At 40.2% G+C, this 24,276-nt stretch overlaps 2 protein-coding genes across 6 annotated transcripts in view; one reads left to right on the forward strand and one right to left on the reverse strand.

Annotated features, from left to right (window-relative positions):
- The first annotated feature begins 11,748 nt into the window (after positions 1–11,748).
- On the forward strand, positions 11,749–12,690 carry LOC118636901 (olfactory receptor 10Z1). Its single transcript, XM_036271830.1, has one exon. It carries the CDS (start codon positions 11,749–11,751, stop codon positions 12,688–12,690), a length of 942 nt encoding a protein of 313 aa, XP_036127723.1.
- Positions 12,691–22,614: 9,924 nt separating this feature from the next.
- The window catches only part of SPTA1 (spectrin alpha, erythrocytic 1), a 102,508-nt gene continuing 100,846 nt past the window's right edge, over positions 22,615–24,276 (reverse strand). For 3 of the 5 annotated variants that reach the window (XM_036272692.1, XM_036272691.1, XM_036272690.1), the window contains 2 exons: positions 23,551–23,695; positions 22,616–23,057 (listed from right to left, as the gene is read on the reverse strand). In XM_036272692.1, the coding sequence (XP_036128585.1) occupies positions 22,932–23,057; positions 23,551–23,695 (271 nt within the window). In that variant the 3' untranslated portion in view covers positions 22,616–22,931. Of the gene's footprint in view, positions 23,058–23,550; positions 23,696–24,276 lie in introns of all 5 variants that reach the window. The other 2 variants (XM_036272693.1, XM_036272689.1) reach the window with 2 other exon arrangements.

The following is a 24,276-nucleotide window of genomic DNA, read 5'->3' on the forward strand; positions in this document are numbered from 1 at the left end:
TCATTTTTCTCCAAGTAGCTGTCCAATTTTCCCAGCACCATTTATTAAAGAGGCTGTCCTTACTCCAGTGTATGCTCTTGCCACCTTTGTCAAATATTAATTGAGCATATTGCCTTGGGTCCATTTGTGGGTTCCCTGTTCTGTTCCACTGGTCTATATGCCTGTTCTTGTGCCAGTACCAGGCTGTTGTGAGTACAGTGCCTTTGTAGTATAACCTGAAATCTGGTAATGTAATCTCTCCAACTTAGTTCTTTTTCAAGATTGCTGTGGCTATTTGAGGTCTTTTTTGGTTCCATATGAACTTTTGAAGTATTTGTTTTAATTCTGTGAAGTATGTCATTGGTATTTTGATGGGGATTGCATTGAATCATAGATTGCTTTGGGTAGTATGGACATTTTAATGATGTTAATTCTTCCAATCCATGAACAAGGTATGTGCTTCCACTTTTTTTATATCTTCCTCTATTTCTTTTTTCAATGACCTGTAGTTTTCTGTGAATAGGTCTTTTATTTCTTTGGTTAAGTTTATTCCTAGGTATCTTAATTTTTTTGCTGTGATGGGAAATTGGATTTTATTTTAGTTTCTCTTTCTGTGAGTTCATCATTGGTGTATAAGAATGCTGTCAATTTCTTGATATTAATTTTGCATCCTGCTGCTTTGCCAAATTCATTTATTAAGTCTGGTAAATTTTTGATGGAGTCTTTGAGGTTTTCGTCGTATAGTGTCATGTCATCTGCGAATAATGACAGTTTCACTTCCTCCTTTCCAATTTGGATCCCTTTCATTTTTACTTCATGTCTGATTGCTGTGACTAAGACTTCCAGTACTATGTTATATAAGAGTGGTGAAAGTGGGCATCCTTGTCTTGTTCCTGTCCTTAAGAAAAATGCTTTTAGTTTTTGCCCATTGAGTGTGATGGTGGCTGTAGGTCTTTTATATATGGCCTCTATTATGTCGAGATATGATCCCTCTATTCCCACATTGCTGAGCGTTTTCATCAGAAATGGGTGCTGGACGTTGTCGAATACTTTTTCAGCATCTATTGATATGATCATATGATTTTTATCTTTCATTTTGGTTATGGGGTGTATCCCATTTATTGATTTGCTAATATTGTACCAGCCTTGCATCCCTGGGATGAATTCCACTTGGTCATGGTGAATAGTTTTTTGATGTATTTCTGGATTCGATTTGTTAGTATTTTGTTCAGGATTTTGGCATCTATGTTCATCAGGGATATTGGCCTGTAGTTTTCTTTCTTTGTAGTGTCTTTTTCTGGTATTGGAATTAAAATTATGCTGGCCTCATAAAACGACTTTGGAAGTCTTCCTTCTTCTTGAATTTTTTGAAATAGTTTGAGGAGAATGGGTATTAGTTCTTCTTTGAATGTTCGGTATAATTGCCCTGTGAAGCAATGCAGGCCTGGGCTTTTGTTTGCTGGGAGAGTCTTTTTCTTTTTCTTTTTCCACACAAAGGTAACCACAAGGTAATGATTTTATAGTAGATAATATTGTTAACTAGGCAATTAGTAGTTTAGGAATGCATCAAACTTGACATTAATACTGATATCCTGAAGTGGAATTTCTCAAAGAAATATGTTTTATGATGCTTTGGGTTCAGGTTAGGACAAAACCCTCTTCAAGAAACATTTGTGTGCATAGTAAGCCCACCTCCCATCATCACGTGTTGATATGCATATATAAACTTTATTTTTTAATGCAGTGTCCAAATGATGGGAACTGAACCTGAAAAAAGACATGTCCAACACTCAAGGGAAGCGTGACATATTTGTGTGTGTCATTGTTGGAGAAAGTTATGTTTATAGTCAAGAAGAAAAATCTAAATTAGGAACATACTAAGATTTCCTTTTTTTATATATATTTTTTTCTTGTATGACACATGACAGAAGAAACATGTTTTTAATTTTGGAACTTCTCTTTGTTGAAATAAGTTGCGACAACATCACTTTCATAGCCGACCCAATTCTATGTTAGTTTTCAGGAATGGAATTTCTATTTGTTTTTGGTTTTTCACTGCCACAGCTTTGTTGTTGTTGTTGTTGTTAAGCTTTGTATCTTTACTTTTAAAAAAAATTTTTTTTAATTTTTTATTTTATTATTATTTTTTAAAGTAATTAATTTATTTTTGTTACAGATGTTTCTCCTTTCCCCCCACTGATTCCTCCCTCCCCACCTTCCCTGCCCTGTCCCCAGCTTTGTTGTCCATGTCCATTGTTCATGCACACATGCATATAAGTTCTGTGGTTTATGTCTCCCCAACCACTCCCTCTTCTGGATGTTGTCAGTCTGTACCCTACTTCCACGTCTATGTTCATTATATTCCACAAATAAGTGAGATCATATGATAATTGTCTTTCTCTGTTTGTCTTGTTTCACTTAGAATAATACTTTCCAGGTCCCTCTATGTCGTCTCAAAGGATAAGAGCTCTTTCTTTCTTACAGCTGCATACTGGGAGAGTCTTGATTACATCTTTAATTTCTTTTGTTGTTATTGGTCTGCTCAAGTTTTCTATGTCTTCCTGGTTCAGTTTGGGGGTCTATGTGTTTCTAGAAATTTGTCCATTTCACTTAGATTGTGGAATTTGTTGCTGTATAATTGTTCATAATATTTGTTAACAATCTGTTGTTATTTCTGTGGTGTCAGTTATTATTTCTCCTCTTTCATTTCTGATTTTGTGTATTTGGGTTCTCTCTCTTTGTTTCTTGGTGAGTCTAACTAAGGGTCCATCAATCTTGTCTATCTTTTCAAAAAATCAACTCTTTGTTTCATTGATCCTTTAAATTGTTTTTTTGGTCTCCATGTCATTTATTTCTGCTCTGATCTTTACTGTTTTCTTCCTTCTGCTTGCTCTGGGGTTTTCTTTTTGTTTGCTTTCTAGTTCTTTAAGTTGTGATGTTAGATAGTGTATTAGAAAATTATCTTGTTTCTTGAGGTAGGCCTGTAGGGCTATAAACTTCCCTCTCAGAACTGCTTTCGCTGCAACCCATAGATTTTGTGTTGTTGTGTGTTCATTGTCTTTGGTTTCCAGGAAGTTCTTAATTTCTTCCTTGATCTCCATGGTAACCTATTCATTGTTAAATAATATGCTATTTCGCCTCCATGTTTTCAAATGTTTTTGCATGTTCTTGTTGCAATTGATTTCTAGTTTCATGCCATTGTGATCTGAGAAGATGCTTGATATGATTTCAATCTTCTTGAACTTGTAGAGACTTGTAGTTTGTGTCCTAACATGTTATCTATCTTTGAGAATGTCCCATGTACACTTGAAAAGAATGTGAATTCTTTTGGGGTGTATTTCTCTGTAGATATTTATTAAATCCATTCGCTCTAGTGCTTCATTTAGAGTCTGTGTTTTCTTGTTAATTTTTTGTCTAGAGGATCTACCCAGTGATGTTAGCGGGGTGTTGAAGTCCCCTGCTATGATTATATTGCTGTTGATTTCTCCTTTAAAGTCCTCCAGAAGATTTTTAATATATTTTGGTGCTCCTATATTGGGTGCATATATGTTTACCAATGTTATAACTTCCTCTTGGATAAATCCTTTCAATATTATGTAGTGGCCATCTTTGTCTCTAGTAATGGCCTTCATTTTGAAATCTACTTTATCAGATATGAATATTGCTACCCCAGCCTTTTTTTCCTTTCTGTTTGCTTGAAAGATTTTTTTCCATCCCTTAACTTTCAACCTATGTGATTCTTTTATTGTGAGGTGGGTCTCTTGTAAACAACATCATGCGTTCTTATCCAATCAACTACTCTGTGTCTTTTTATCGAAGTTTTCAAACCATTCACATTTAAGGTGATAACTGATATGTACGTATTTATAGCCATTTTTGTTTAATGTGGTTATATTTTTCTTCCTATTTCTTCTACTAATTACAGCAGTCCTTTTAGCATAACTTGCAGTGCTGGTTTGGTGTTAATATATTCCCTTAGCCTTTTTTTTTTTTTTTTTGTCTGGAAAGCTCTTTATTTGACCTTCTATTTTGAATGATAACCTTGCTGGATAGAGTAGTCTTGGATTCAGATCCTTGTTTTTCATTACCTTGATTACTTGATGCCATTTCCTTCTGGCCTGTAGTGTTTCTATTGAGAAGTCAGCTGATAGCCTTATTGGGGTTCCTTTGTAGGAAACCTGTTGCTTATCTCTTGCTGCCTTTTGGATTCTCTCTTTGTCTTTAATTTTTGTCATTTTAATTACTATGTGCCTTGGTGTGGGCCTGTTTGGGTTCTTCTTACTTGGGGTTCTCTGTGCTTCTTGAACTTGAATGCTTTCTTACTTCACTGCATTAGGGAAGTTTTCTGTCACTATTTCTTCAAATATATTCTCTAGCCCTTGCTTATTTTTTTCCTCTTCAGGGACCCCTATGATGCAAATATTTGTACGTTTCCAGTTGTCCTACAGTACTCTTAAGCTATCTTCCTGTTTTTTAATTGTTTTTTCTTTTTGGTTTTCTGATTGGTTGATTTTTTTCTACCCTGTCTTCTAATTCACTGATCCAATCCTCAGCTTCCTCTGCTCTGCTGGTTAGTCCTTCCAATGTGTTCTTAATTTCTGTTATGTCATTCTTCATTTCCACTTCATTGGTTTTCAATGTTTCTATACCTTTACTCATGGTGCTGATGTCCTTACTCATGCTGTTGAGCTTCATCAAGATCATGGCTCTGAACTCTACCTCTGATAATCTGCTTAACTGCATTTCATTTATCTCATCTTTGATAGAGTTCTCTTATTCTTTCTTTTGGGATTTGTTTCTTTATTTCACCATTTTGGCTATCTCAGTGGGTTTTGGAGCCTGCTAAATTTTCCCTGTGGGTGTTGGTGTTCTGCTGTTTGTGGCTCCCTCTCTTGGGTTTCGATGAGCATGGGTGGGCCCACGTTAAACACCACTGTCAAGACTTACTTTCCAGGGTAGATTTGCAAGCCCAGGAATGGTTCAAGTTATCCTCTAACTTTTTCCTGGTGGCTAATAGTCTCAGTTACTCAGTGTCTTGGAATGTAGCCCTGGTGTTCTGCATAAGAGGATTACCAGAGGGTGGGATAGATGCTCTTTGTTAATGAGCCTCAATTTGCATTTCTTTGCCTCACCTGGGAAAGGCTGAATCTCTGGGTGGGGGGGAGGGTGGGGCTGCTGCTTTTCCCCACAGCTCTGGGAAGGAGCACACTGGCCACCGTCCTTTGTGGCTGCAACTCAGCCAAAACTCTGAGTGCCCTCCAAATCCTGGTTGTCCCCACAGAGTTCCAGCCCAGTTTGCTCTCCCTCTGCAGTAGCCCCCAGGTGAGTGGCTGTGGCTATTTTAGTGCTCTGTCCCAGCTCTCTGGGCTGTGGAGCAGGCTTGGTCTTTATTCCCCAAAGGTGCTACTCACATCTAAGACTGTTGCTGTCCGTGGGCTCCCAGTCTGCCACCCCTCGTGCCTCTGCAGATCCTACCAGTGTCCCTGGTTATATGGTCCTCTCCTGCTGCTTTTCTGTTTCTTTTTTTCTGAGGGTTTGTCTTTATTTTAGTTGTAATTCCCATTTGTTCCTGGGAGCTTGTCTGTGTAGCTTTTCTTCACTCCGCCTCTATTTTCACCTCCTTTAAGCCTATCTTGTACGCAGCTGGGTCACACAGGCCTCTCTGGTGCACCTGTACCCTAAAGGTCCTGTGGGTAACTAGATGGCACAGTCTCTGCTGGGCCATGCAGACCTTTCTGGTGCTTCAGCACCCCACAGGTCCTGCAGGTAATTGGATGGCACAGTCCCTGCTGGTTCCCATAGGCCTCTCTGGTGTTTCAGCACCCAGCAGTTCCTGTGGGTGGGCAGCTGGATCACACCAGTCTCCCTGGAGCTCAGGCTTCCCACTGCACTTGTGAGCTGCTGGACCACACAGGCCTCTGTGGAGCCCCAAGTCCCACAGCTAGCGGCTGGGGAGTGCTGTTGCCCCGTGGGGCTCACCTCCTGCTCAGCTTTGCTATAGTTTTGGGGGATGGGTCTCAGCTGCTGGTCTGTGCTTCTATTGCCTGGGGATGGATGCCTGCCCTCCAGCCTCTGTTGCTGGTGATATATCTCAACTCTGATAGGGCTGCTACTATGGGGGATGGTGCTGCGCTTCGGGCTGTCTGTGGCTTCTGCAACCAGCACCTTGGGAGCTCCACTACTGTGCACCAGTCTGTGTTGACACAGAGTGTCCACTGGTTATTGGTGCCAGGTGTGCTGGTGGGCTCAGGCTGCTGGGCCTTAGCCGCTCCCACTGCCTCCTCCCAGGGAAGACCTGGGATCTTCCAAAATGGTGGGACCTCCCCGGGGCGCAGGGAGAAGAGCCCTGAAGAGCCGCTTACCATGGTAGCCGGCTGCTCCCGTCCACAGCACAGGAAGCTTCTGCTCTGCCTCTCTGCACTGCAGGAGTTTGGTTGTGCACCTTCACATCCACTCAAACTCTCTCACACACTAGCTCACTCTCTCACACACTCACCCTCCCTTTGGTCCGACCCACCGCCATCTTCCTCTTCCCTGTAAATTATTCTTTATTTCAGTTAGTGCATCCTTCATTTCTGATTGGTTCTTTTTTATGTTGTTGATATTCTCGCTAAGTTCCTTGGAGTTCTCATTAAGTTCCTTGAAGGTCTCACTAAGTTCCTTGAAGGTCTCAATAAGTCACTTGAGCAATCTCATAACCTGTGTTTTGAACTCTGCATCTGATTGATTATCTCCATTTTGTTTAGCTCCTTTCCTGGAATTTTTTTCTGTTTTTCCCCTTGAGAGATGTTTCTCTCTCTCCTCATTTTGGTTGCTTCCATGTGTTTGTTTCCATATATTTGGTAGAGTTGCTATGTCTCCTAGGTTTTGTAGGGTGGCCTATTGTTGTAGGTGTCCTTTAGGGTCCAGTGGCATAGCCTCCCTGATCACCACTGATGGGCCCTGAAGATGCACTCTTCATGTAGACTTTACACCCTTTTATTGTAAATCAGTCTTGATTGCTGTTGGCATGTCAATGGGCGGTATTTACCTAGGCTGATCAGCTGCAAGGACTGGCTCTGCCCACTGACCACTGGCCTCTGACTCCCTTGGAGGATCAACAGTGTAGGGGCCACTTCAGCAGTGCTCTGGTACCCATTGAGTCTGCTCATTGAATGTGTCACCTGTGGAGGTGGTTGGGTGGTTGTGCTTCAATGTAGTCTGAAGCTGTCCACTGTGTGTGCTGGCTCTGGGGCAAGGTCAGCCTCTACCTGTGTTCTATCCGGGGCCACCCAGCATAAGCTACAAAGTGATCTGCAGATGGCTGCTTCTTATGCTGGGCTTGGAGGTGCCCAGGAAAAGCCAAATTGTGAACCAAGGCTGGCTGCTTCTAGTGCCAGGCCTGGGGCCACTTAATGAGAGATATCGGGCTCACTGAGACCAGATGCTGCTTGTTTGAGAGATTTTAGGAAAATCTGAAGCAGGATCCAAGACAAACCAATCCTATGGTTAAACCACTGGAGACAGCTTTGGTGGGCCCAAAGGATGGGTGGGGCAGGGCTTCAGGGAATCACCAGGGTGGGGCAAACAGTGTGAGCCAGGTTGCTGGAGTCCCAGATATGGCATCAGTCTGCTGCCCCAGGGAAGGGCTCACCAAAGGAACAATGGCCTCCCACAGCAAGTCTGTCCAGGAAAAAGCTTTTCCTCCCATTCTTGCCCCAGTGCTGAACAATTAAGTTCTTCCCCATATGTCTCTGGTGCCCTTCAAACTACCTTCCCAATGCTGGAGCCTAGAAAGAGAGTCCGAGTAAGTTCGTGCGTGGGCCCTTTAAGAGGAACTGCATAGGTCTCCTGAAGCCTCAGCCTCCCTCAGCCTCAGTTCCTGCTGGTTTTACAGCCAGAAGTTATGGGGACTTCTCTTCCTGGCACTAAAACCCTGAGCTGGGCACCTGGTGTGGGACGGGGACCCCTCACTCCTCAGGGAGGACCTTCACAGCCGAGGTGTCCTCCTGATTTTTATCTGCCACACGTGGGTGTGGGACCAGCTCATCTACGCCTCTGCCTTTCCTACCAGTCTTGATGTGGCTTCTTCTTTAATTTTGTAGTTGTAGGACTTCCATTCAGCTTGATGTCAGGTGGTTCTGACTGATGCTTGTTCTGTAGTTTAGTTGTAATTTTGATGTGGTTGTGGGAGGAGGCTAGTACTGCATTTATGGATGCCGCCGTCTTGACTGGAAATCCTCACTGTAGGATGTTTTACAGGCTGATAGAAAATGAAACTTATGGTAACTTGGATATGCAGGAAAGAATAAGAGCACTAAAAATGGAAAAATGTATGATTAAATATAAAATATACACACACATAACTTTTCTATTAATTTCTTTTAAAAAGTGTATGCCTGTCTAAAAATTCTAACAATAATTGTTGGATTTCAATAAATGGAACTATGCCACTAAAACATGTCTATACTTTACTGGAAGTAATTCAATATGAAGTTTAAGTACATTATGTTCAAATACATGTTGTACCCTCTAGACCAACAAATAAAATAATACTAAAAGGAAAATAGCTATAAAGCCAATAGTTATACTAGTCTCCACATCTTCCTTATATTTTGGATTCTACTGATTGGTGCAGAATATTAGGAATAGTATGGTAGTTAGGAGAATGAGTTCTTGAGCTTATTTGCCACTGTGTGTATATTGAGTAAGCTGGCTGCATCTTGAGTAAGTTATTTTTTCCCCATGCCTCAGTTTTTGAAACCTGGAGGTAATATTAATAATCCTGTCAAAACCAAACTGTATACTGAATAAAATCAGAAGGATGAATTTATTACAAGAGTTTTTACTTGCAAGCTGGGAAACTCAAGGCTATAGAAACAATGAGTTCTGAGTTGCTTACACACTAAAGGGTTCTTAAGGAACAAACACAGATTTTTTAAAAATCCTCACCGGAGGATATTTTTCCTTTTTTTTTTTTTTTGTTCAGATAGAGTAGGAGGGAGAGAGAGGAAGAGAGGGAGGGAGAGAAACATTACTGTGAGAGGGACACATTGACTTGTTGCCTCCCACATGGCCCCAACCAGGGCTGGGGATGAACTGCAACTGAGGTACATGCCCTTGACCAGAATCAAAACTGTGACTCATTGGTTCGCTGGCTGACACTTTAACCGCTGAGCCAAAGTGTCCAGGGCCAGAAGTTATTATATATGTTTTGTTTGTTTGTTTGTTTGTTTGTTTTAGCTTATTAGTTGTCTAGTGATATTTTTCCTTATTTGGATCAGGGTAGCTGAGTCAGGGGAGCAAAGAAGTTAAGAGATTGGCTGATGTGTTCTGCTGATTTCTGAGAAGAGCTGTAATTCCTGTAAGGTTAAGTTAGTTTTCTTCAATGCCCATGCATTGAACTGTCTTATTTTATTCCTGGCATAAGTGATTCCATTTTACTTGGGTTCTATAATCCTTAAATATTGTAATGTTAAATTCAAATAATAATGTTACTAAAATGTCAGGCATTGAACACATGTTAATAATTATCATAGTTTCCACTGGATAGTGAATGAGTGAAAATGTACATTGGAGATGCAAATATTTGCACTATTTGTGTATTAGTGAAAAATACATGTTGAGAGTTAAGAGTTAGATACAGTGATTAACCTTGATGAACTTTCTGGACATTTTCAGGTTTCAGGACAGTCTGAGTGATCAAAAGCAGACTGGAAATCTGGGTAAAGACATTATAGTATTTTGGAAAAAAGAAAAAAAATATGAAAATAAGGTAAAGTTTCTTTAAAAAAGATGTGCTTGAGAGAAGTGTAGTAGATAGATGAGGATACAGAAATAAATTGAACCTATGGGGAATCAACATATTCTTTAATATGTGAATATGAATATGTGTGTAATTTTGAAACTGGAAACAAATCAGAAATGATGACCTCAAGCTCTTAAAACAATAGTATGAGAAAAATGAATTCTAGGCATTTTATAGTGTGAATTTAGAAGCATAAATCTTGAGTTCTATGATTGTGGACTGGTCACTTAAACTCTATCAGCCTCAGTTTCCCTTCTATAAAATACAACTATTAACACTTTGTTACATGACAATTGTAAGTTGTAAAAGAGATTTAATGTGTAAAAATAATTAATATAATATTTAGCATTTTGTGTGTGTGTGTGTGTGTGTGTGTGTGTGTATGTGTGTATTTAGTTTGAATCATGATCCTAGTATCTTTTGGTTTATTTTCTTTTTTGCTTTCCCATTAAAAAAATATCCCCAGCTAATGACAAGCACAATTAGATGTGCTTCCTGAAACAGCACCCACTGGGACTGAGATACCCTCAGAGAGAGAATTGTTTTGACAGAAACAGATATGATTCACCACCTGGGGCTAGGGGTATAAAAGAATATTTACTAGTTTCATTTGGGAACATCACTCTTTGTTCAGAATAAGAGTTTCTGGGATGGATTTCAGGTTCTCTCTCCTGTAGGTAGGCCTACTAGGGGACAGTTAGTGCGTGGCAGCTAAAAAGCAAGACCTTCCCTCACTGTAAGCCTCTTCAGGTGAGTGGAGAAACTTCCCTTGCTCAATCTTTCCCATACCTTGGTTCATAGTGGATTTTTCTGAGATGGTGGAGCCTTGAGGCTGATCTTTGGGCCGAGGGTACACAACTTGCCTTGAGCCCTGATTCTTCCTTCAGTGATTAGCATAGGCTCACATGTGAAAGAGCTGAGGGTAGGGAAAGTATAAACACGGGGGATTATTGTTGAGCAAGATGTTTCTTATTTTGTATTCATGTTAGTGAGCATCCTTTAGTGTCTAAAAAGAGTCATCAAGTTTTGGGAAAATAATGTTAGATTAGGACAAAAGACACTTTTTCTCTAGTTTTGCCTCTGTGTGAATTTGAGAAAGTCACTTCATCCTATTGGTTTGTTGCCTGATCTATAAAATTATATTTCTCTTGCCCTGGCCGGTTTGGCTCAGTGGTTGGAGCGTCGGCCTGCGGATTGGAAAGTCCCGGGTTCGGTTCCACTAAGGGCAAGTACCTCGGTTGCAGTGTGCCCCGCCCTGGTTGGGGTTGTGTGGGTGGCAACCACTCGATGTGTCTCTGCCACATCGATGTTTCTCTCGCTCTTCCTCCCTCTCTTCCTCCTGCTTTATCTGAAGATAAATGCAAAAATGTCTTCAGGGGAGGATAAAAAAATTATATTTCTCAAGCCACCTCACCTCAAATTCTTACAGGAAATGTGCAAGTGTCCATATGTGTATTTTTATGTGTCAGTGTATGCCTGATGTTAGTATGAATAAATGTGTGGTTGTGTAATTCTACATATGTATGTGCTATCTGAATATATATGCATTTATAACACATTTGAATGACCTACATATTTATGGATATGGTCATAATTGGTAAATGTGTAATGCAATGCATAGTTTTGAATGTGTGACATGTGTATAATTATGTGTGAGTGTTTTGTATGTGGTATGTATGTATATATGTGTCTGCATATGTGTAGTTATGTATGTGTTTGCATGTGTGTGTGTGTGTGCATGCTGTGTATCTTTCTATGTCTCTATGCACATATGTGCCTGTGAGAATGGGTCCATGAATCTGTGTATCTAATGTAACAAGTACCTTTCTGAAGTTTAGTTGCTATCTAAATCAGAACTTCATTTTCAAGTTACAACAGGCACACACAAAATGACAATCCAAGTCATCCTGCCTTCAAAAGAAAATAGGCATCTACTAGCAAGGTGAAAAGAATCAACACATCTGCCAAGGATGTCACTCAGCATGGGGCAGACCAATGCAACCTCCTGGAGGGGCTTTATCTTCCTGGGCTTCTCCAGCTTTGGGGAGCTGCAACTCTTGCTCTTTGTGTTGTTCCTCTGCCTGTATCTTGTCACTCTGACCAGCAATGTCTTCATTATCATAGTCATCAGGCTGGATAGCCATCTTCACACCCCCATGTACCTATTCCTTTCTTTTCTATCTTTCTCTGAGACCTGCTACACCTTGGGCATCATCCCCAGAATGCTCTCTGGCCTGATCATGGGAGACCAAAGCATCTCTTATGTGGGCTGTGCTGCCCAGATGTTCTTCTCTGCCTCGTGGGCTTGTACCAATTGCTTCCTTCTGGCTGTCATGGGCTTTGACAGATATGTGGCCATCTGTGCACCACTGCACTATGACAGTCGCATAAATCCTACCCTTTGTGCCCAGCTGGTTGGCATTTCCTTCCTGAATGGTTACCTCTTTGGGCTGGGAATGACACTGGTCATTTTTCACCTCCCATTTTGCAGCTCCCATGAGATCCAGCACTTTTTCTGTGACACTCCACCAGTGCTAAGCCTGGCTTGTGGGGATACAGGCCTGAGTGAGCTGGGGATCTTCATCCTCAGCTTGCTGGTCCTCCTGGTATCCTTATTCTTCATCACCATCTCCTACGTCTATATCCTACTTGCAATACTAAGGATCCCTTCAATTAAAGGACGGAAGAAGGCCTTTTCCACCTGTGCCTCACACCTCACAGTGGTCATAGTTCACTATGGCTGTGCGTCCTTCATGTACTTGAGGCCCAAAGCCAATTACTCTCTCGAGCGGGATCAGCTTATTTCTGTCACTTATACTGTGGTAACTCCTCTCCTCAACCCTATTGTTTATAGTCTGAGGAATCGGGCTGTGAAGACAGCTCTGATAAATGTTTTCCAAGGCAGATTGCTGGGTAAAGGATGAAGACTACACCAATGGGATCATCTCTTTTGCATAGGCTGGACATATACAAGGAACCTAGGCCAATGAGCCAGGTATTCAGGGCCTCACACCAAAGCTGCCCTACCCTCGAGCCCCTGGGAGAATTCCACCTACCTCCTGAACATAGCCCAGGCCTGCAGGAGGATGAGCTCAGAATCTGAATGTTCACTTTCAGCCTCAAAGATACCACCTTTAGTTACTGAAACCCAATGCTGTACACCTGAAACTTATACAAAATAATATTTAATGCAAACTGAAAATAAAAAATTTAAAAGACAGATACAAAAGTAAAACCGTACACATGCACAAAAGGATTTTATAATCTGAAAAAGATGAGGAAAGTTTGGAGTGCTCAAGTTCAAAGCAGAGCTGGATGGAGCCCTATCAGGGATTCTATAGAGATTTCTAAAATTGTTACATAATTAGATTATTAGACCTATAATTGTTTTTCAAAGATCTGAAGCTCAGTGAATATCAGTTTGACAGATCAGTTTGAATGCACTGCTAAATGAGAAGGTAGATTATTTTATCATTGTCTCATTGGGTATCCTGCATCTTTGTATATAGTGTCCTCTCTACCTTCTTTCTTTTAATTGACTCTCCTACTTGGGTAGATTGTTTTGGTTGTCAAAGACCTCGTCCTTTGGGTCACTCTCTAGCATGTATATGGTCCTGTAGAATCTGTAGTGGGACCCAATATTGTGCCTGTTCACCTTCCACCTACAATGTCACACATAGTGCCAGACATTCTTAGGGATAAGAATGCTATCAGGTAAGAGTTTGCATACAGGTTCTGCAACTGACTGTGTGACCCTGGATAAATTACTTAACTTTTCTCAGCTTCAGTCTCCTCATCTGTAAAATGGTTACAGCTTAATGGCTTTGCTTTGCTGACTCAACAGGATCACACATGTAAAGATTTCAGCACAATACCTGGATAATAATAATTTCCCAATAAATGTCAGCTGCTACTATTGATAATGTGCAAAGAAAAGGGAATACTAGGTTTTAGTTTAGGGAGTGGTTATTCTCAGTGGAGAATCAGAGACTTTGTGATGAAGGTAGTGCTTAAATGTGTTCCTAAAGGATGAGTGAATTTTAAATGCAGTGAGTGGGAAAAAGTATATTCTAAGAAGAGAGAACAGAATAACTCAAGTGTCAGTGGCAAGACAATATTGGCCTGTATTAGAGGGTCCAGAGGGACTAAACATGTCTCATAGAAGATGTTAAGACTTCTTTGTGGACAGCAGTTTGAATACTTTGCTTCGGACGTGCTCCTCAGTGAGCAAAGGGTAGAATGGCATCTGGAAAGTGACTGAGGAAGATTAACCCAGCAAAAGTGTATATCATAGATCTCAGTAGGGGTAAAATGAAGGAAAGCAGTAAGAAATGTATTGACATCATCCTGAAGAAAGGCACGAACATGGAAACAAGAAAATTACAAACATAAGAGATTTAGAAAATGTGGTATTCACATGATTCAGTAATGGTTGAAAATTGAGTAATAGTTGAGAGGGAAGGAAGAACTTATTGGGAAGATATTTTTTTTCATATAGAAATTCATAATTATCCATTCTCTCAGGGGAGAAACACTTTCCCTAGTTAGAACTTGGTGGAAACCAAATTTGGAAGGAAGGAAGCTAGGTCCCAGAGAAGAGAACAGATTGTAGAGAAGTAGAAAAATTAGTCAGATGGCAGAAAGGGCGTTGGTCTAGGGAGAAATGCCATGTGCTCTAGAATCCTTTCTACTATAAGCTGGAAATAAACTGCCCGTTGCCCTAAGACTGTCTGAGAAATTTTATTTTCAAAATCTACTGACTTATCTAGCATTCACTAAATGCACACTAAGCAAGGGTGAGTACAAATATTCCAAGAATTGCTAAGTAGTAATCTTAAGTAAGAAAGCATGTAAAAGTCACTTGGGGGGATTTTTTCACAAAAGATGTGTCTAGGAGTTATCACTGTAGACCAGTGGTTCTCAACCTTCCTAATGCTGCAACCCTTTAATACAGTTCCTTGTGTTGTGGTGACCTCCAACCAAAAATTATTTTTGTTGCTACTTCCAAACTAATTTGCTGCTGTTATAAATCACCATCAGAAATATGTGTTTTCTTATGGTCTTAGATGACCCCTGTGAAAGGCACATTTGACCCACAAAGGGGTCACGACCCACAGGTTGAGAACCGCTGCCATAGACATTGTCACAATTGCTCCGGGGCAGGGACAGGCAGAAAGAGTTTACAAAATTTCCCTAGGTGATTAAAATTCCCTCCCTTGATTAAGAATGTGACAATGTGCTTCAAAAGAAAATCCTCTTTTTTGGTACACACATAAACACACACACATGCATACACAGCGAAGCAGAAGTCCCCTTGATGTAAACATGACCACATATGCCCAACTCATGGTTCTTTAAAGAGCCAAATAAGACCAGTGGCTCAGGAGTCAGACTTCTGAGATTAAAGCCTAATTTTGCCACTTTTTAGATGTTTGACCTAGAACAAGTTTCTTAACAGTTCTGTGCTTACATTTTCTCAATTGTAAAATGAAATGTTAACAGTAGCTATTTGTATAGGTTTTTTTTTGTTTATTTTGGTGAAGATTAAAATAAAGTCTTTAGATGAGAGCCTGCCATATACAAGGCACTCAATATAACCATCTATTATTATTTGGAGTTTCTAGACAGCATCACATTAGGCTGCCATGTTTGTTGCCTAGTTGATGTTGGCAGAAGCCAGAATCAGCAGTGTCCAGCATCTTATATTTTATAATATAACCTGACAAAGAAGTGTAAAATGCAGTTACTTGGCACAGTGTCTGACTGCAAAAGAGAGCAATGTAAATCTAGATTCAGCAACTTGAGAGAATTAGTGATGGGAAATGGTCAAGCTCTAGGAAACAAGAATAAGATGACTCCCAGGCAAATGTTTGTCATCAAACAGGTCCATAAAAAGCAAAAAGAATTGTTCTGTTAAGAGTGGAAGAGTTTTGCCTGGCTGATGTGGCTCAGTGGTTGAACATTGACCCATGCACCAAGAGGTCGCCAGTTCAACTCCCAGTCAGGGCACATGCCCAGGTTGTGGGGCCCAATTCCCAGTGGGGGACATGCAGGAGGTGGCCAAACAGTGTTCTCTCTCATCGATGTTTCTCTCTCTCTCCCTCTTCCTTCCTCTCTCTCTAAAAACCAATAAAGAAAAAAAAAGTAATAAAACAAAAAAAAGAGTTTTGAAGTTCCAACCTAACAATAGAAATCATGAAAGAAAATCACAGATATAGCCATATGACAGGCTCAGAGGCAGGCTCCAATTAGTAGATAATTAGTAAATATAAGTCAGGAATTCCAATTTATAGTAAGTAAACAGAAGGTCAAGAAAAGATGAATATAAATTATAAGGAACTTAACACTAAAGTGAAGATGTAAATTTGATTCAAGTTCTAATTGTTATATTATAAATTTAATATTTATAGTCCCCAACAAAATTATGTATACTGATTCCAATATTACCATTTTTGGCTTGGGTGCACAGGTGGCTAAAATCTGATTTCAGAAGAATCTGTATGTAACTCTGACAGTGCCATCTTCTTATGGCATTTTGTTGATTTTTCAGATCAATATTATCTTCTCTAGCCTTTATATTACCCAGTCTCTTTTATAAGATGGTGGCAATCATCCCTTGCCTAAAAGAACATTTCTTGACCCATCATTTATAATAATCTTATTTAGGCCTTGGAGAAGCTTGGCAGGTGTTGGGGGAAGAATGAAACCATGCTCACCTTTGACTTTGGTTATTACCTGCACACATGTTTTTTAGATTCTCCATGTGTTATAAGTGTGACATTAAATAATATTTATTTTGATGGCCTATTGGGTTTTTCTTTTTTTTTTTTTTCAGCTGTAACCATTTTTGGCAACTCATAAGTAGACAATTTAGACATTTAAGAACATTTTTGCCCTATACTGTACTTTTTGATTGTCATATTTTATAGTATACAAATATTTAAGCAAAAGTCAATAACACTTCTCCCAAGAACAAATGGCCAACTGACCTATGAAGAGATGCTCAACGTCACTGGCTATTAGGAGAATGCAAATGAAAACAGCAATTAGATACCTGTTATCAACAAGACAAATAATAACAAGTGTTGGAGATGTGAAGAAACAAAAAAGAACCTCATTTTAGTATGAAAAACAGTATGAAGGCTCCTTAAAAAATTAAGAGTAGAGTTAGCATATGACCCAGAAATCCCTCTTCTGGGTATCTACCTGAAAAATTTGAAAATATTTATTCATGAAGAAACATGCACCCCTATGTTTACTGCAGCATTATTCATGGTGGTCAAGACATAGAAACCCACTGCAGTGTCCTTTGCTAGATGACTGAATAAAGAAGATATGGTATATATATATAATGGAATATTACTCAGCCATAAGAAAAGATAAAACACTGCCATTTGTGTCAACATGGATGGATCTTGAGACTATTATGCTAAGAGAAATAAATCAAACAAAAAAGGTCAACAACCATATGATTTCACTCATGTGTGAAATATAAAATGAAAGCAACAAATAAACAGGGAAAACAAACAAACAAAAACAAGTGGACACAGACCACAGTAAGCAGGTTACCAGAAGGAAGTGGGTTGAGATAGTAATGGGTAAAGGGGGTCAAATATGTGGTTATAGAAGAAGATTTGACTTTGGGTGATGGGCACACAATGATATATACATATTACATGTCATAGAATTGTACACTTGAAATCTTTATAATCTTTTAACCTTGTCACCCCAATAAATGTATTTTTTTTTTTGCAGTTTCTCTAAAGAATTATATATTTTTTTGCAATTTTTGTTACAGATGTCTTTCCTTTTGCCCCCTAGACACCCTCCTCCCCATCCTGCCCCCCCCCAGCATTGTTGTCTATGTCCACCCAATAAATTAATTTAAATAAGTAAAATAATAATATGGTTTCATAAAATCAGTAAAAACATTTAAATATTATTATTAGACAACATAGCTTTTTAGTTTTGACCAAAATTCATTTAAACAGCTTCCATTAGAGGATTTATTCTTAAGGAAGTACTAATTTCTCAACAGAGGATGAAATTGAGACTTAAGATGGTATTCAAGTGGCAATGCACGTGGCTAGGCATGCAGGATAATAGAAGATTCACACAAAGCAAAAAAAAAAAAAAAAAATGACCTAAGAATTCTCACCACCAAATGACACCATCAACTTTATTTATTTATTAAATATGTTTTTATTGATTTTTTTTTTTTAGAGAGGAAAAGAGACAGAGATAGAAACATCGATGTGAGTGAGAAACACCTATTGGCTGCCTCCTGTACACCCCCCACTGGGGATCGAGTCTGCAACCTAGGGCATGTGCCCTGACTGGGAATCAAACCATTGGATGATGCTCAATCCACAGAGCTATAATACTGGGCAACGCCATCAACTTTTATTTTTATTTTTTTTCTTTATTGATTTTTTTAGAGAGAGAGGAAAGGAGAGAGAGAAATAGAAACATCAATGAGAGAGAACATCAATTGGTGACTTCCTGCATGCCCCTCATTGGGGATCTTGCCCACAACCTGGGCATGTGCCCTGACCAGGGATCAAACTGGAAATCTCTTGGTGCCTGGGTTGATGCTCAACCACTGAGCCACACTGGCCGAGCAACACCATCAACTTTTAAAAGTCAGTACAGAATGTCATCATTTGAACTTGTTCAGACCAAAACTGGCTGAAAATTCTTGGAGACATGACTACCTCTCTTGTTGTTGTTTTAATTATTAATTTTATAAATAATTCTACTGACCCTTGCTCTGATCAGAGATTAAAATAAATAAAAAATATTCTTTTTATCACATTAGAATTGAAGAGGAAATTTGGGTACATGGAGGACCAAAGGAATCTCTTTTATGCTGGAATTTTGCCAATCTGAGGGTAATAACGTTCATTCTAATGCAAAAGTATTGAAAAAGGGACAGATTAAGAAAAAAATGGGTGCAATGCTGGTCTTCAGTGTGTAGTTCCATTTTATAGACTAAACTATCAGGATTCCTCAGTCTATCAAATATTTTCATTGTAAAAATTTAAACACATTCCTAAACTCAAGAGAAATCATCTTGGATTTTATTTTTCAACTCTTTCATGGTCCTTATTCATAGCATAATTAGCTGTCCATATTGACTCATTTTAATTTTTAACTTTTTTCTTTATTGATTTTAGAGAGAGAGGAAGGGAGAGGAAGAGAAAGATAGAAACAGAGAGAGGGAGATGAGCCACACCAGAGAACATCAATTGGCTGCCACCTGCATGCCCCCACTGGGGATTTGGCCCACAACCTGGGCATGTGCCCTGACCAGGAACTGAACCAGCAACCTCTTGGTGCATGGGTCGATGCTCAACCACTGAGCCACACTGGCACGGCCATATTTAGATGATAGTACAATTCTCAGTAGTACAGAAACCCAGGTGAGTCAGTAGCATTTTATTTCATATTGCGCTAATAAAATACTAACAAAATTTTAATAAAAGTATATATTAAAAGATTTTTTTCTTTGGCTGTCTATATTTACTTATTTTAATTTTTAACTTTTTTCTTTATTGATTTTAGAGAGAGAGGAAGGAAGAGGGGGAGAAAGATAGAAATAGAGAGAGGGAGATGAGCCACACCAGCTGGGCTTGATAAAAATATTTTATTTTATAATCAGAACAAAACAAAGTAATAAAGATATATTTATGTGGCTACATAGTAGTTGGACGTTACACTTACCTCCTTCCAGGACCAAACTGAAATTACAACTAACACATAGAACAATCTCCCAGCCAGTGTGGCTCAGTGGTTGAGCAATGACCCATGGACCAAGAGGTCACTGGTTTGATTCCTGGTCAGGGCACATGCCCTGGTTGTGGGCTCAATCTACAGAGGGGGATGTGCAGGAGGCAGCTGATCGATATGTCTCTCTCATCGATGTTTCTATCTCTCTCTCCCTCTCCCTTTCTCTCTCTCTAAAAATCAATATGAAAAATATTTAAATATAGAACAATCAATCTAAATAACCAGCTGAAGATGAGTTGAACAGAAGTCTTATATATATGTATATTATACCAAATATTTACAAAAGAAGCCACACTGCCCCAACAGTTTTGTTCAGCATTAGAGCATTGGCTTGCAGACCCAAGGGTTGCAGGTTCAATTCCTTGTCAAGGGCACTTACCTGGGTGCAGATTTGATCCCCAGCCCCAGGGCCATGCAGGAGGCACCCAATCGATGTGGAGACATTGATGTCTCGCTCTCTCTCTTTCTCTCCTTCCCTCCCTTCCAGTCTATCAAAAACAAACAACAACAACAAACAAACAAACCAAAAGAAGCCATACTGAGACTGGTAGGAAGGGCTTAGATGTGCAAAGGGCTGACCCTGCTCCCTCAGGGGGCAGCTGAGATTCCAGAGAGACATCTCAGCAGCAAAGGTTCCCACTGAGAGGCATGGAGTCTCAGCCCCATCCTGGCCTCCCAAGCCCAGAGCAACAGAGCCAGAAAGAGACACCTATATAATATCTGGCTGTGAAAATCAGCAGAGATTCTGTCTGCCAGAGAGAGACGGAAATCTGCTAGAGACACAGGTGTCTTCTTAAATGTGCAGCACTCGAAATCTCCTTTGCAGCCACTTACCCTGGGCTCTGGAAAGGGAAGGCAGAGTGGACTAGGGTCCTGTGAGGAGAGACTGGGGTTTGTGGCTCTAGCAGAAAAGCTGAAGGGACAGCCACCAGATCCCTGTGCTGAGTCATTCTCCTACACTACAGACGCTTCTTTCTTGGATGGAGCATCCCCCTCTTTAAGGCATCAGCCTGGAAAAATGCAAGAGCCCACCTTCCAAACTCCCTATTGCCCTGACCTTGGAGATCATGCCCTGCAAAGTCAACTGCCCAGAGTGGATGTAAAGGTCTGGGCAGGCTTGGGGTGTCAGTGACTGAGTTATGTGGCTCTGCAGTGGGGAGCTCCACACCTTACCATGAGCCCGAACCCTGCCTATACTCACAAATCATCAACTAGCCCCACCCTCCAGACTCCCAGGGGCTCTACCTTCCCAACTCCTGGCAACCCCACCCTGCTAAATTCAGCTTCCCAGGAAGGCTTGGCAGAATCTGAGACAGACTGATTTGTGTGGCCCTAAGGAGGTTTCCATTTCCTCCAAGCCTGACAGGGCATCACCCTCCTGGGAGATCTAGGAACTGCACCCTCCTGACTCATGGTGCCCTGCCTTGCTAGGCTCATGTTGTCCAGGAGATCCTGGCACAATCTGTGACAGACTGAGTTGCCTGGCTCTAGAACAGGGGCCATTTTTTCCCTCTCACACCCAACGGTGCAATGCCTCGCTTCACATGGTCAAATCTTGGAGTGTTGGGGCCTAATAAAGTCTGCAGGCCCTCCCTGACAATGCCCTGAGACGCCCCTTACCACAATGGTCTGTAAGCACTGGTCCGTGGCAGCCGGACTTGGTACACGCTGGGACTTTTGTTGAGTGGCCTCAGACTCAGCACTGGCACCGAGTTTGAACCTATATCAATCTGGGGAACACTATTCACTCCTACCTGGTGACTAAATAGTCAAGATCTGGAAACAGCCCAAGTGCTCATCAGTAGAAGAGTAGATAAAAAAAACTGTGGTACATTTACACAATGGAAAACTGCATGGCCATAGAAAAGAAGGAAATCTTACCTTTTACGACAGCATGGATTGACCTGGAGAGTATTATGTTAAGTACATAACCCTGTTACACCAAGAGAAACACCATATGATTTTATCTACATGTGAAATCTAATGAATAAAACAAACAAAATAGAAAAAGACTTATACAGAGAACAGGCAGCTGTCTGAGCGGAGGGAGCATAGGGGGCTGGGTGAAAAAGGTAGAGGGATTAAACAACAACAAACAACAACTCATAGACACAGATAATAGTATGGTGATTACCAGAGGGGAAGGTGGGTAGGGGCAGTTAGACAAAGGTAAAGGGGGGATAAGTGGTACAGAAGGAGACTTAACTTTGCATGGTGAACCCACAGATGGTGTATTATACATTTGAATCCCATATAATTTTATTAACCATTGTTCACCACAATAAATTTCATAAAAATTTTAGAAAGATATATGTAGAACCCAACAAATAAAAAAATAGAGAACTTGGCTGAAAACAGAGAAAGACAAGTTTCATATGATCGCACTTATTTGTGGAATATAATGAACATAACAGTCTGAGGAATGGGGTAGTTCCAGAGACGCGGAAGTGGGGTACAGACTGACAATCCCCTAAAGAGGGGGGTGGTGGGGGAGAGATAAACCACAGAACTTATATGCATATATGCATGAACAGTGGACATGGACAACAAACTGGGGAAAGGGCAGGGAGGGAGGGGAAGGGGGGAATCAGTGGGGGAAAAAGGAGAAACATCTGTAACAAAAATTAATTAATAAAAAAAAAAACCAATACCTAGAGTACAGCTCTCAAAAAAAAAAAAAAAAGAACTTGGCTGAGTAGTATTCCATTATATATGTCATTATACACACACACACACACACACACACACACACACATACTACATTTATAAGAAAAAATTGCATACTGCCATTTGCCACAGCATGAAAAGATTTTGAGAATATCATTCTAAGTGAAATACTTCAGAGAAAATAAGTCAAGAACCATGTGATTTCACATGTGGAATATGAAACTGAAATAAATGAACAATACAGACAACAGTATTGTGGTTACCAGAGGGAAGGGGGTGGCATGGGTTTGTAAAAGGTAAAGGGGTTCAATGTATGGTGATGCAAGATTTAACGTTGGGTCATGGCCATACAATGTGAGATGTAAATGATATGTCATAGAAAAGTATACTTGAAGTTTATATATTTTTATTAACCAATGTCACTCTAATAAATTTATTTATTTATTCATTTTTAAAAAGAGAGAACTTGGCACCCATCAGTAGGGATTAATTTCATACAAAATAAGCCCCCGGTCTCCTCTTCCCCACTCTATTAATGCCTTGTATCTCCAAAGGCTTTTTTTGTTTGTTTGTGTCTTTTTTTAAGGTCCTGGATTAAATGTCATACACACACACTACTATCTTCCTACTCTCCGTATTCACCTGTTACTTTCGTTCCCCAGTACTTCCCATCACAGCAAGACTTTATATGATCTAGTAAGAGCTGCTTTCAGTTGCCAAAGTAGGAGTTGGTGAAGCCAACATAGTCATAGCCAGCGTGGTGGCTTTGGCCCCGTGGGTCCACGTACTGCTGCATATGTGAGGCACAGAATGACACTTGTTCTGGGGTTAGAGCCTGAAACATAAAATAAAAAGATACAGTGACAGGAATTCAAAACAACTGGTTCCTTGGGATTTCAATATTCCCTAAACTCAGGGAGTGGAGGAACTTGAGAAGAGAAAGCCAGCACTTCATATCACATACTTTTCACATTAATTCATACTTTCTAATGAATAAGATGAACAATTTCCTCACTCAGCTCTTATCTGAAGAGTTCCATGTCCCTTTGACTACACTGATCCCATTCCCTAAATTTGGCTTATTAAATAAATGGGATAAAATATTCTTGAAAACTAAGTTTCAGGTTTGGGATTGACCCTGATAATCACTAGTGTTTTGATCACAACATGAAATGGTGATCAAAGCAAATGACATTTAGAGAAACATGATATCTGGAAAAAAAAACAAAGAGGTGGGGAATAGGGTAGTAGTCTACTAGTGGCCTGAGATGAGCAAAATCTAGATGATTATGAGAATATAATGAAGGTAGATGCAAATGGAATCTTACCTGCTTCATGTCCTCTTTGGTAATATAGGCCTTGCCCTCTGCCAAGGCCTGGAAACCATGTTCTATTTCATCACTGGATTTGATGTTCTCTGATTCCTTGCTAATTAGGAATGCTGTATAGTCTTCCATTGAGACATAGCCCTTCCTGTTGGATAAATGGATCAGGAATTGTGCCCTCTCAACTCAGAGAAGAAAACAGGTCACTTTCTCATTCTACTCAGTGTCTCAGAGACCCAGGGAAGCTGGATTTTCCAAGTGCCTCTTCCAGCTCAGCTAAGATTATGATCTATTTGACCCTCTTTTTCATCCCCTCACAGCCAATTAAACAGTTTCCTACATTCCAGCCTCTGTTTTCACATGAGTCTTTTAGCCTGACAAACTATATAGCATTTCAGAATTTTCCACTGGCACCAGTACCCTGTATCTAGGTACCTCAAGCTCTTCAAGTTGAGTTTAAGACCTCTCTTTCTGGTCTTCTTTGGTGTTGGTATTAGAAAGAATTAGTCCCTAACATCATGTAATACCTCTATGATTCTACTTCACCGTCACTGGCATACAACACCCCCACTCCCACAAGTTAGTCATCCTCTCCTTAAGGCATTATGCTCATGAAGGGACTCTTCCCTCGAGTTCCATTCTCAGAACCAACTGAAAGTCATGTCAAACATAAACCAGGAAGCGGTCAAACTGCAAGCTAGTGACTGAGTTAGAGTGAGTGCCATGAAC

Source organism: Molossus molossus, unplaced genomic scaffold (assembly GCF_014108415.1).
Source record: "Molossus molossus isolate mMolMol1 unplaced genomic scaffold, mMolMol1.p scaffold_m16_p_20, whole genome shotgun sequence".
Classification (NCBI taxonomy): domain Eukaryota; kingdom Metazoa; phylum Chordata; class Mammalia; order Chiroptera; family Molossidae; genus Molossus; species Molossus molossus.

Coding starts and splice junctions, on each gene's coding strand:
- LOC118636901 (XM_036271830.1), top strand. CDS start 11,749: ATGGGGCAGACCAATGCAACCTCCTGGAGGGGCTTTATCTTCCTGGGC.